Below are 13,809 nucleotides of genomic sequence, written 5' to 3'. Positions count from 1 at the left end.
TTAAATAAACTGTTTTCTTTAGTAAGTCTAGTACTCGGCTTCACGTGTGGAAGTTTTTTGTCAGTAGAACTGCTCGTGCAAAGATCAGGGTCCACTGTTCTCTTTATGCAACATGTCAATTTTAAAACCGTTTAACAAAGATTAGGCTGGATATGTTTTGACTATATCAGAACTTAATGAAATGCTACAGTCACAAATACTAATTACTATGTACTTAGATGTGTAGTTAAATCATACAATTCAGATAGTGGACTGAACTCTAGAAGATTAAATAATATTGTTCCATCTCTCTTAAAACATCCCGTGTAATAAGACTTACTAGATACATTGTAATAATGATAATATTTCTTTTTGAAGAATTAAGTACTTTATTTTTGTTATTCTTGTAATTATAGTATTGGCTATCAACAGTCTTAGAAATTAGTCCCTAATTTGGGAGTTCCTCCAAGTAATACCTGTGGGTTGTATGTAGTACATACTGCATACAAATACAGCATTAATGGGTAAGCTCTCTGGATCCTACGTGACTGGATTAGAATCTTAAATCTGCCTTGCTGTATGATTTTGAGCAAGTTATTAACTTTGCTGTACCTCAGGTTCTTCATCTTCAGTGAGAGATAATAAATAGTATATCTACCTCTAGATAGATAAACAGTTGTAAGATTTTAACTAATTTAAATAATTTTAAATAGTGTCTCGTCCATAGTAAGCTCTCAACATTAGTTTTTACTATTATTGTATAACTTTTTATTTCAAGATGAGGTCACCCGAAGACGAAAAGTTACCAACAGGTCAGACGCATTTAACATGCAAATGAGACAACGGAAAGGCACTCTCTCTGTTAACTTTGTAAGTGTTTTGGGGTCTGTCAGGAGGGAAAGGATTTATTTTTATTATAGTTTTGCACTTTCTATCCTGGTATATCTTGGTATGTATTTAGTTAGCTCATTTGGTTAGAAGACTTGATGGCAAATCTATGAAGTTACAGCTTTTGTTTATGTTGTTAACCTTGCTTTGTCCTATGTACGTAGGCTGCTTCCTGTAAGTCATATACCTTATGGGTAACCAAGTGAGAGCATGAAAATGAATCTGTGTAATCGTTGAGTTCTATCATAGACAGTCTCGGTCTTCATTCTCTATCAAAGAGTATTCGTATATGGGAAGAAGGACATGGTATTTTAAAAAATATATGTAAATTGATTTTCAAATACTCTAGATTTGTAGTCTTTCTTTAACAACCTGATATTCTTTTATTAACTTGCTTGTAAAAACTCTGGAGGAAAATTTAGGGAGTTTTGTGAAAAGCTGTTTAAATACAATTTCTTGAAATAGACATTCAAGATTTAAGTTATGTTTACTTTTCAGTTGTATTATTTTGTTTGTTTCAGCTAAGGAGTTCCTGGTAAAAATTTAGTATTATGGAAAATAGACTTTTATTTTTATTTTTTTAACAGGTTGATCTCTATGTTTGTATGTTTTGTGGTCGGGGAAACAATGAAGATAAGTTGCTTTTGTGTGACGGATGTGATGACAGCTATCATACATTTTGTCTAATTCCTCCACTACCTGATGTGCCCAAAGGAGACTGGAGGTGTCCTAAATGTGTCGCTGAGGTACAAGTCTAACCTCTATGGATCCTTTTTTAATTAAAAACAATAATACATGCATGTACACATACATGTAAACATATTCCCAAATATGTTTCCTTTTGTCATTCTCTCTTCATTATGTGGTGTTTAAAATTTCCGGGACTTTTCTCTTTTTGAGATGGTGTATTGCTTTGTCACCAGGCTGGAATGCAATGGCGTGATCTCAGCTCACTGCAACCTCCACCTCCCGGGTTCAAGCGATTCTCCTGCCTCAGCCTCCCAAGTAGCTGGGACTACAGGCGCGAGCCACTACGCCCAGCTAATTTTTGTATTTTTAGTAGAGACCATGGTTTCACCATGTTGGCCAGGATAGTCTCGGTCTCTTGACCTCGTGATCTGCGTGCCTCGGCTTCCCAAAGTGCTGGGATTACAGGCATGAGCCACCGTGCCTGGTCAATTTCCAGGACTTAAAATGTCTATATTGAATGGAAATGTAACAATTGTATTGTGGTAGCTTGCCTTTCAAAGGTTCTTTTTCTGACTGTTGGTTAGGTCATTCTGTTTATTGCTGCAGATAATGAGACTTTATTATATTGCTGGACAACAATAAAAATGAAGAAAAGCATAGATTGTTTTTTCTCTATTAATTGAAAGTATAACCAGACATGAAACTGTAGAACTTGGGATTTGTGCATCCAATTTCATGCTATTAAATAAATTGATGATATCTTTTATTTATTTACTATTTATTTGTTTACTTTTTTGAGACAGGGTCTACAGCCTCTCACCCAGGCTACAGTGCAGTGGCACGATCTCAGCTCACTGCAACTTCTGACGTCTGGGCTCAGGTGATACTCTCAGCTCAGCCTCCCTACAGATGTACGCCACCACGCCCAGCTAATTTTTGTATTTTTTGTAGAGACAAGGTTTTACCATGTTGGCCAGGCTGGTCTAAACTCCTGGACTCAAGTGGTCCACCTGCCTTGACCTTCCAAAGTGCTGGGATTACAGATGCGAGCCACTGTGCTGGGCCCTGATGGTATCTTTTAGCTTGCCCAAATTTTTACTTGATTGTGCTAAATTTTTCTTAGTGAAAGATTGTAGTACTGTCATTGTTGTGAAATGCCCAGTCTGTTTACTTTTTTTAACAAAATGCTGTGATAGGACATTAAAGAGAAGGTGTTGGCTGGGTGTATGTAAATGCATTCAAAGGTCTTTTATGCCGTTTGAATTATTGCTTATTTACAATTCTCAAGGTTAAAAGATTCAGAGGCAATTCTACTCTGAGTGAGTCATTGTGTTAAGACACTGGTCATGGTGATTGGTAGTGTGAGCAAAGTATTCTCTTAGTCTGATATCCTCACAGTCCAGTGGCTGTCCCCTTATCCATTACCTTTCCCTCCTCCATGAACATGTATGTTCTCCGTGGCCAAAACCCCTGGTGCGCCAAGAGTGTTAGGCATCCCTCGGATGATTCCAGTCAGTCCTTTAGATGTTTGTCTTGGTGCCAGAACTTAATGCTACTCTGGATCTAAAGCCGTCTTAGTGCCGCCTTCCTGGTGGAAGGCTGTGACGATGACGTCGAGACTCTAGAAAATACTTCCTGATACTGTATTGTAAGGAGCTGATATTTGTTTTGTTGTCTAGGGTTGATTGGATTTGCTTTACCTAGGGAAATGATCAAAGAAGTTAGTAACTAAGAGCCTTAAAGCTTTCTTCAGTTTCGTTTCAGTGAGTGAATCTTACATATTTTTTCTTTCCAGGAATGTAGCAAACCTCGAGAAGCCTTTGGATTTGAACAAGCTGTACGAGAGTATACACTTCAGAGCTTTGGAGAGATGGCAGATAATTTTAAGTCTGATTATTTTAATATGCCAGTCCATGTGAGTAAACTATCTTTTAGGTCAGTCTGGGGAGGTACAAAGATTTACCTGAGTCCAAAGCCTTCAGTTTCCTCTTTTTTTTTTTTTTTGAGACAGAGTCTTACTTTGTCACCCAGGCTGGAGTGCAGTGGCACAATCTCGGCTCACTGCAACCTCTGCCTCCCAGGTTCAAGCGATTCTCCTGCCTCAGCCTCCTGAGTAGCTGGGACTACAGGCACCGCCACCATGCCCAGCTAATTTCTGTATTTTTAGTAGAGACGGGGTTTTACCATATTGACCAGGCTGGTCTCGAACTCCTGACCTTGTGATTTGCCTGCCTCGGCCTCCCAAAGTGCTAGGATTACAGGCATGAGCCACTGTGCCCGGCCTTCTCTTTTACTTTTATTATTTTGTAGAAAACAGGGACTGCATGAAAAAGATGATGAAACACTGCGTCTTAAAATCAGGGGCCTGACATCTATTTCTTTTTCTTTCACTGTCTGTTGTGGCAGTATGTACTCCTTTGTTGTAAAATCTATTTTTTTTTTTTGAGTTGGAGTCTCATTCTGTCACCCAGGCTGGAGTGCAGTGGCGCGATCTTGGCTCACTGCAGCCTCCTACCCCCAGGGCCAAGTGATTCTCCTGCCTCAGCCTACCAAGTTGCTGGGACTCCAGGTGTGCACTGCTATACCTGACTAATTTTTGGATTTTTTTTTTTTTTTTTAAACAGTCTCGCTCTGTTGCCCAGGCTGGAGTGCAGTGGCACCATCTCTGCTCACTGCAGCCTCTACTGCCCGGGTTCAAGCAGTTCTCCTGTCTCAGCCTCCCAAGTAACTGGGACTACAGGTGCACTCAACCACTTCCAGCTGATTTTTGTGTTTTTAGAAGAGATGGGGTTCACCATATTGGTCAGGCTGGTCTTGAACTCCTGACCTCAGGTTATCCACCTGCCTTGGCCTCCCAAAATTCTGGGATTACAGCCATGAACCACTGCGCCCAGCCAATTTTTGTATTTTTAATAGAGATGGGATTTCACCATGTCACCTAGGCTGGTCTCGATCTCCTGACCTCAAGTGATCTGCCTGCCTCGGCCGCCCAAAGTGCTGGGATTACAGGTATGAGCCACTACGCACCACTGTGAAGTCTATTTTGATGCTCGAATTGTTATATTAGCCCTCTATGAGTAATCCTTTACAGAAAAGCATAAAGTATTGGACAGTTGCTGCTTTTCTTTATTTTTACTGTGGGGTTTGCTTCTTTTCCTAGGATATCTTAGGCTTTTTTAGTCCCTGTCCAAAAAATTTGCTATAGTTATTAAAATTTAGTCTTGCCTTAAAGACTTGAAATCTCAACCCAGATGCCCATCAATGATAGACTAGATAAAGAAAATGTGGCACATATATACCATGGAATACTATGCAGCCGTAAAAAAGGGTAAGTTCATGTTCTTTGCAGGGACATGGATGAATCTGGAAACCATCATTCTCAACAAACTAACACAGGAACAGAAAACCAAACGCCCCCTGTTCTCACTCGTAAGTGGGAGTTGAACAGTGAGAACACATGGACACAGGGAGGGGAACATCACACACCAGCGCCTGTCTGGGGGGTCGTGGCTAGCATTAGGAGAAATACTCAATGTAGAACTTAAAGTATAATAAAAAACAAAACGAAAATGAAATTTTGTGTTAAAATCATAAAAGGCGGCCGGGCGCGGTGGCTCAAGCCTGTAATCCCAGCACTTTGGGAGGCCGAGACGGGTGGATCACGAGGTCAGGAGATCGAGACCATCCTGGCGAACACGGTGAAACCCCGTCTCTACTAAAAAAAATACAAAAATCTAGCCGGGCGAGGTGGCGGGCGCCTGTAGTCCCAGCTACTCAGGAGGCTGAGGCAGGAGAATGGCGTGAACCCGGGAGGCGGAGCTTGCAGTGAGCTGAGATCCGGCCACTGCACTCCAGCCTGGGCGACAGAGCGAGACTCCGCCTCAAAAAAAAAAAAAAAAAAAATCATAAAAGGCAAAACATAGAAGCTATTAAAAAATTTAGTCTTGCTGTTTACATTTCCTTATTCCTCCTTGATTTCCTGGTTCATCTTTGTTCTTACTCTTGGGAAACAGTTTCCTTCAGAAAAGGGCAGCACAGTTCATTACGTTTTTCTGAATGTCCGAGTTATCTCAGCTTTTTCCTGTTCTCAATGGAAAAGCTAGGATCTGGGTCTTTACTTCTCTAGGGAATCAGAAGATTTTTAATCTCATCATGGGTTTGTGTTTACTTGACCCTGTGTATTATGTTATACTGGGTTATAGTTACAGCGGTTCAATAATTTGTCGTCTTTCTTTTCCCTGTGTAGATGGTTCCCACAGAACTAGTAGAAAAGGAATTTTGGCGGCTGGTAAGCAGCATTGAAGAAGATGTTATCGTGGAATATGGGGCAGATATCTCCTCAAAAGACTTTGGAAGTGGATTTCCGGTGAAGGATGGGCGGAGAAAGATGCTGCCAGAAGAAGAGGTGCAGATTTATTCAAACTTTTGCTTACCTCCAAGCTGATTTAGCTTTTGCTGATTTAGCTTTTGCTAAGAAAACTACATTTCTTTATCTTAAGGGATCACATTAACTTAAAATATTAAATATGTAGGATTTGGCAGTATAAATAATCTTCAGTTTTGAAAACAATGAATTCAGAATACTTTCAAAAATTATTTAACTCTGTATTTTTGTTGTTGTTGAGAAGGAATTTCGCCTCTGTCGCCCAGGCTGAAGCACGAGCTTAGCTCACTGCAACCTCCACCTCCTGGGTTCAAGCAGTTCTCTTGCCTCCGCCTTCCGAGTAGCTGGTATTACAGGTACCTGCTATTATGCCTGGCTGATTTTTGTATTTTTGTAGAGACAGGGTTTCACCGTGTTGGCCAGGATGGTCTTGAACTCCTGACGTCAGGTGATCTGCCCGCCTCGGCCTCCCAAAGTGCTGGGATTACAGGCGTGAGCCACCGTGCCTGGCCATTAACTCAGCATTTTTTTTTTTTTTTTAAGAGGAGTTTTGCTCCTGTTGCCCTGGCTAGAGTGCAGTGGCATGATCTTGTCTCACCGCAGCCTCTGCCTCCTGGGTTCAAGCAGTTCTCCTGCCTCAGCCTCCCCAGTAGCTAGGATTACAGGCATGCGCCACCACGCCTGGCTAATTTTGTATTTTTAGTGGGGTTTCTCCATGTTGGTCAGGCTGGTCTTGAACTCCCGACCTCAGGTGATCCACCTGTCTTGGCCTCCCAAAGTGCTGGGGTTACAGGCGTGAGTCTCTGCGCCCGGCCAGCTCTGCGTTTTAAAACTAATTTAGGCTGAGTGGAATGACTCACACCTGTAATCCCAGAACTTTGAGAGGCCAAGGTGGAAAGGTCACCCAAAGCCAGGAGTGACAGAAGAAAATCCTATATCTTAAAGAAAAGGAGAAAAAAGCTAATTAGTTTAAAATTTTAACTCCAGTTTAATATTTTTGCCTAGTTCTTTCTGTTGTAAAATCCAGGGCAGGCATGGTGGCTCACGCCTGTAATCCCGCACTCTGTGAGGCCAAGGTGGGTGGATCAACGAGGTCAGGAGTTCAAGACCAGCCTGGCCAAGATGGTGAAACCCCGTCTCTACTGAAAACACAAAAATTAGTCATGCATGGTGGCAGGTGACTGTACTCCCTGGGAGGCTGAGGCAGGAAAACTGCTTGAACCCAGGAGGTGGAGGTTGCAGTGAGCTGAGATTGTGCCACTACATTCCAGCCTTGGCATCTCTGTCTCAAAAAATAAAAGAAAGTTTAGAAATATTTGATTCTATGTTTATCATATTGTTTCATTTTTCAAAACATATGTTTCCCTTTTGAATATAGGATAAATCTAAGCTTCTCAGTCCAAAACTTAAAATTAAAGATCTAATCTTTTTTTCTAGTGTTATTTCCTGTATTTTTGAGTATGACTATTCCATTCTGCCGCTTCACCAGCTAGACTAGTATATACTCTGTAATTTACCTTTTACATTCTTGTAGCTCTTCCTCCTAGAATGTTTATTCAAATCTTATCTGTCCTTCAAAGCTCAACACAATTTCTTCCTTGCTGTGAAGTTTTCCTAACAATCTTTGTTGTCCTTTCTCGTACTGCTATAAATAAATACTTGAGACTGGGTAATTTATCAAGAAAAGAGGCTGTACAGATTCCACAGGCTGTACAGGTAGCATGGCTGAGGAGGCTTTGGGAAACTTTCAATTATGGCAGAAGGTGAAGGCTAAGCAGGCACGTCTTATGTGGCCAGAGCAGGAGGAAGAGAGAGAAGCGGGAGTTGCTCCACACTTTTTTTTTTTTTTTTTGAGACGGAGTCTCGCGCTGTTGCCCAGGCTGGAGTGCAGTGGCCGGATCTCAGCTCACTGCAAGCTCCGCCTCCCGGGTTCCCGCCATTCTCCTGCCTCAGCCTTGGGACTACAGGCGCCCGCCACCTCGCCCGGCTATTTTTTTTTGTTTTTTAGTAGAGACGAGGTTTCACTGTGTTAGCCAGGATGGTCTCGATCTCCTGACCTCGTGATCCGCCCGTCTCGGCCTCCCAAAGTGCTGGGATTACAGGCTTGAGCCACCGCGCCCGGCCTCCACACTTTTAAACAACCAGATCTCGTGAGAACTCACTGTTGTGAGAACAGCAAGGGGGGGATATCTGCCCCCATGATCCGGTCACCTTCCACCAGACACCTCCTCCAACATTGGGTATTCCAGTTCAACATGAGATTTGGGTAGGGACACAAATCCAAACCATATCACAATCCAAACCCATGATGATCACTGTTTTGTTGTCCTCTGAAGAACTGTATTTTTCTCTTCTATGTGTATTTGGAATTTTATATATGTTACCTTGTAACTTTTTTTTTTTTGAGATGGAGTCTCACTCTGTTTCCCAGGCTGGATTGCAGTGAGGCAATCTTGACTAACTGCATGCTCCACCTCCTGGGTTCAGGCACTTCTGCCTCAGCCTCCTGAGTAGCTGGGGCCACAGGCGTGCACCACCATTCTCGGCTGGTTTTTGTATTTTTACTAGTGATGGGATTTCACAGTGTTGGCCAGTCTGGTTTCGAACTCCTGACCTCAAGTGATCCACCAGCCTCGGCCTCCCAGTGTTCTTTTTGTTTGTAGACCTAGTCTCTTCAATGAAATTCACTGTTTTTCAGCCAACCAACTGACCAATCAAAAAACATTGAGCAATAACCTGTTGAGATTCTTTTATTTCGTTTTTTGTTAGCCTGTTGAACTTTAGGGATGGATCTCTTTGCCATTTCTTATTGGAATTCTTAGTTAAACCTATGTTGGACTTTGTTATTCTATCGTCTGTGACTTTTTTTTTTCTTTTTTTTTTTTTTTTAGTGAGACAGCGTCTTGCTTTGTCTTTCAGGCTGGAGTACAGTGGCATGATCTTGGCTCACAGCTTCAGTCTCCTGGGCTCAGGGGATCCTCCCACCTCAGCCTCCCTAGTAGCTGGAACACCACCACGCCTGACTAATTTTTGTATTTTTTGTGGAGATGGGGTCTCGCCATGTTGACCAGGCTGGTCTCAAATTCCTGGGCTGAAGTCATCTGCCTGCCTGGACCTCCCAAAGTGCTGAGATTACAGGCATGAGCCACCGTGCCTGGCTTCTCTCTGACTCTTTTTTTTTTTTTTTTTTTGAGACAAAGTTTCGCTCTTGTTGCTCAGGCTGGAGTGCAATGGGGCGATCTCGGCAATCTCCGCCTCCTGGTTTCAAGTGATACTCCCGTCTCAGCCTCCCCAGTAGCTGGGATTATAGGCGCCTGCCACCATGCCTAGCTTATTTTTTGTATTTTTAGTAGAGACAAAGTTTCACTGTGTTGGCCAGACTGGTCTCAAACTCCTGACCTCAGGTGATCTACCTGCCTCACCATCCCAAAGTGCTGGGATTACAGGTGTGAGCCACTGCACCCAGCCCACCTCTTTGTGACTCTTAATTACAGTTTGAAAGTTTGTATATTTTTGTGCTGCATTATAGATAATTTCCTCAAACCTGTCTTCTAGTTCACAAATTCTCTTTAGCTTTGTCATTGGCTCTTTAACTTCTTACCTTGAGGGTTTTTTATTTTTAGCTTGTATTTTAGAAACTTCTAAACAGTAAGCACAATAATGACCCTACCCCCACCCCTGCGAGTTCCTGACGTCCACATTCAGTTACCAACTTTCTAATAGCAGATTCTCATATCTGCTTCTGCATTCAAACTGTTATGATAGCACATATCATCTTTCCCCTGGAAAACTCACACTATACTCCTGCAGGAATGTAAGTGGAAAAGGCAAATGATGTCTTAGAATTACTATGAAAATAGTTTGACTTAGTGGATCCTCTAGATCCCATTTTGAGAACTGCTCTCCGTAAAGATGATAAGCACTTTTTTAAGTCACAGCCTCATACGGCTTCAGGGATGGATGTTGGAAAGTCATTCTCCAGTGCCAGTCTCCAATTAGAAGCCCCTGTGAAAACCCTTGCAACAGCTTCCTTTTTTATTCTGGCTGGCTTCTGCTCTGTTTCCAGAAACTGGGAATTCCCTTTTCTTTTGGGTTCAGCTGTGAAGTTTTTTTGGTTATTATCATTTGTCCAGTATTTCTAGGTGTGTTTGTATAATGGTTAGGAGTGATGGCAGTGACTTTCTGCATTGTGTCAGTCTTCATTGTTGCCACAAGTTCAGGATTATGTGTATTATTACATTTTGTCTTTACAGTATCTAGCACCATTCCATCAATGTAGTAATAAGATTTTAGGATATTACGCTACTGGGTATAAAATAGAAATATTGATGTTGTATTAAGGTGGGACCCATTTTCCTGACTGGCTGGAGAATAAAGAATTGCTCTTGTGCTTTGGAGTAACCAGAGGCATCTGAGATAAAGGGACTCTAAGTAGAACCTAGACAGAAGGTAGGATTAAATATTGAGTTATATGAGTTACATGGTAAACCATAGGTATCTGAGATAAAGGAAATCTAAATAGAACCTAGACAGAAGGTAGGATTAAATATTGAGTTACATGAGTTACATGTAGTGGATAGCAAAGATCACAGACTGTATGCACTAGAGTATAAATATTATAAAATTTTTTACTTTTCTGGAAAGATTCCCTTGACATTTCTGTTGAGCACTTTTCATTTCTGATTTTTCATTTACAGTTTCTTTTTTTTTCTCTTACAGGAATATGCACTTTCTGGTTGGAATTTGAATAACATGCCTGTCCTGGAACAGTCTGTTCTTGCGCATATTAATGTGGACATCTCTGGCATGAAAGTGCCATGGCTCTATGTGGGAATGTGTTTCTCTTCTTTTTGCTGGCACATTGAAGATCACTGGAGTTATTCCATCAACTACTTGCACTGGTATGTACGGTCTAAAATACAGCATGCGCGGACTCTGCTGAAGTCTAGTGGATTAATGATGCCAAGTTTTTGATCTTTAAGGTTTACAGACAGAGTCTAAGATTTCCATAATTTCTAGCCTTGGCCTGTTTCTTTGGGTAGTAAAACTGAACTCAGTGAAGCTGTTTAGAGGCATTCTGGAGAGCACTGATTGTTCTGATCATTGTGGGGATAGTTGGAATGTCCGTTATTCACATGGACCTGTGAATCAAGGTCATGTATCAGCATCCTTTGGGACAGTGCTTACTTTTCATATAGCGTCTTTCCTGTTTGAAGGTGTTTTCACTGATCTGCCTTCCAGAGTTCATGTACTGAGTTGCTTTTCTAATTGTAGTGATAAGTTTGTATCTGCCTATATATACTACTATTTACTTACCTCCTGTTGTGAACAACAACACAGGTTTATGAGATGGTTGCTAGAATTCAGGGCATATAATCTGACCATGGAATAAGACAAGTTAATTATAATTTGGTGGACTGGAATCAGATGCCCTAGCCTCATTGGTACCATGTTCTGCCTAAACAGTTATTTCTTTTGCTAGGGGGGAGCCAAAGACATGGTATGGTGTGCCATCTCATGCTGCAGAACAACTGGAGGAGGTGATGAGAGAGCTGGCCCCTGAGTTATTTGAATCCCAGCCTGATCTTCTGCATCAGTTAGTCACCATCATGAACCCCAATGTGCTGATGGAGCATGGTGTGCCTGTGAGTCTTTTGCTGTCTTCCTTCAGTTTCTTGTTTGTTTGTTTTTTTCATTTTTGAAACAGGGTCTTGCTCTGTGGCCCAGGCTGGAGTGCAGTGGCACAATGATTGCTTATTGCAGCCTCGATCTGCTCAGCTCAAGCAGTTCTCCTGCCTCAGCCTGGTGAGTGGCTGGGACTGTAAGAGCATACCACCACCCCCGGCTAATTTGTTGTATGTTTTTAGAGACGAAACCTTGTTGTGTTGCCCACGCTGTTCTCGAACTCCTGAGCTCAAGCAGCCCTCCCACCTCGACCCCCAAAGTGTTGGGATTACAGGTGCGAGCCACTGCACCCAGCCAGTAGTTTTAATTTAAAGTTATTTTAGCTTTTGATTAGATAGAATAACGACATGTGCTTTGTTTTATAACTAGAAATGAGTCATAACATCTTTTAGCCAAATTAGAATTTATACTCTGCAGGGAACAACTTTTATCTGATTAAGAAGGGGAGTATTAAAGTATGAATCATACTTTATGTATAGCTACCTATTCACATAACCTTCTTTTTTCAGTAAATATTACATCCTACTTTGAACAAAAATCTCATATTCTTTGTTATCCCTGTTTAACCAAAGCAGAGGTATTTTAAGTGGTGGCTCTAATAACTAATAAGATGCTTATCCTAATAACTAATAACTAATAAGTATGCTTATCCTTATTTTCTCAGATTTCTTAGCTTTTAATACATGAGATAATGAAATAAAAATATACTGCAAATGCCTTTTTCACTTTTGAACCTAAGTTTGAAGATGTTTCTCAAATTCAAGCTAATGCCTGATAAAGTATAAATTTAACAGGTTTACTATAGATAATCAAATATTCATCATAACCTTAAAGAGAAAGTAGATTGAGTAACATTTATAAAGTTACTTTGTTTTTAAGTAATAAATTTATACCAGAATCTGAGACTTTTCAGGAGACATACAGTATTATTGTAAAACAAAGTGAGATTTCAAGAAAACTGATTTTGGGGACATCTTATTGGGGATGTCTCATGTGCTATGTGAGTTGAGTTAGTTCCAAAAAACTATCCAAAAGTAGCAGGAAATTCTATTCTTTGCCACTATTTATGATACAAGAATAAAAGAAATTCTTTTAATTGTAAAAATTGTATCAGTTTAAGAAACTCGTAGCTCATTGAGAGTAATTTTTTTTTTTTGAGAATTTCTTTTGGCTGCTAATTCTTGTCATGAATTATAATCTATTATCAGTGACTATTTTAAGAAGGTAGAATTCTGGCTATTTCTGATATCATTTTCCGATATGTTTAACTTAATGCTTTATTGTTTTCAGTTTTAGAAAATGCATCTGAAATTATCTGACTAATAAAATCTGTCTTCCTCTTTTTGTTGTTTTTATTTTTTATTTTTGTATCCCTGTTCCCAATTTGCATTTAGGTGTACAGGACCAATCAGTGTGCTGGCGAGTTTGTTGTGACCTTTCCTCGTGCCTATCACTCTGGATTTAACCAGGGCTACAACTTTGCTGAAGCTGTGAACTTCTGTACTGCTGACTGGGTCTGTTCTATAGCAAGTGGCTGTTGTACGTCTACTAACCCCCTATAAATATAAAGCAGCTCAGTTGCCATGTTTGCTTAGCTGGGCTGAGGGTAGGGTTCATCAGTATTTTAGTGGAGACTGGAGTGGCTATTATAGTTTAGAAAGCTAAGTAGATTTCCATCACATTTTTTATTTTGAAGATTTCCATCACATTTTTTATTTTGAAGATTTTATAGTTCTTACCCATTTATTATTTTCCTCATTCTGTTTGAACTTGCTTCCTTCATTTCCATTCTTTTCCTTCCCTTTCCCCTTCCGCCATTTCCTTCTTTCCTTCCTTTCCTTCTCTCCTTTGCTTTCCTTTATTTGGACTCCCTCCCTTCTGGTCAGGTGCTCAGAAGAGAGAGACTGTTTGAACTTACAAATAGTCGATTCTTTCTGAATCCTTCTTTTCTAAGGGAAAACACAGATTGGTGCAAAAGTAATAGTGGCTTTTGCCATTGAAGATACAAGTTGGTGCACAAGTAATTGCAGTTTTAAAACCGCAACTACTTGTGCACCAACGTATGGTTTTCTTAGCTTTTGCTTTCTCTGAGCATTTTTGGGACTTAATAAGGTGCTCAGGCTTATAGAGATAATTTCAGATATTCTACCATATTTTCAAATACGTAGCTTTGAAATTTTACA

The 13,809-nt window shown here is 40.7% G+C and overlaps 1 protein-coding gene across 2 annotated transcripts in view; it reads left to right on the top strand.

Moving 5' to 3' along the window:
• KDM5A (lysine demethylase 5A) overlaps nt 1–13,809 on the top strand; it is a 94,303-nt gene that overhangs the window by 28,779 nt on the left and 51,715 nt on the right. For both annotated transcript variants that reach the window (XM_005569714.5, XM_074006003.1), the window contains exons 7-13: nt 758–849; nt 1,455–1,613; nt 3,353–3,472; nt 5,804–5,962; nt 10,661–10,842; nt 11,424–11,586; nt 13,021–13,140. In XM_005569714.5, the coding sequence (XP_005569771.3) occupies nt 758–849; nt 1,455–1,613; nt 3,353–3,472; nt 5,804–5,962; nt 10,661–10,842; nt 11,424–11,586; nt 13,021–13,140 (995 nt within the window). The remainder of the gene's footprint in view (nt 1–757; nt 850–1,454; nt 1,614–3,352; nt 3,473–5,803; nt 5,963–10,660; nt 10,843–11,423; nt 11,587–13,020; nt 13,141–13,809) is intronic.

This window comes from Macaca fascicularis, chromosome 11 (genome assembly GCF_037993035.2).
Source record: "Macaca fascicularis isolate 582-1 chromosome 11, T2T-MFA8v1.1".
Lineage (NCBI taxonomy): Eukaryota > Metazoa > Chordata > Mammalia > Primates > Cercopithecidae > Macaca > Macaca fascicularis.
Note: the sequence above shows the minus strand (reverse complement) of the source record. Positions and strands in the feature narration are given on the sequence as shown.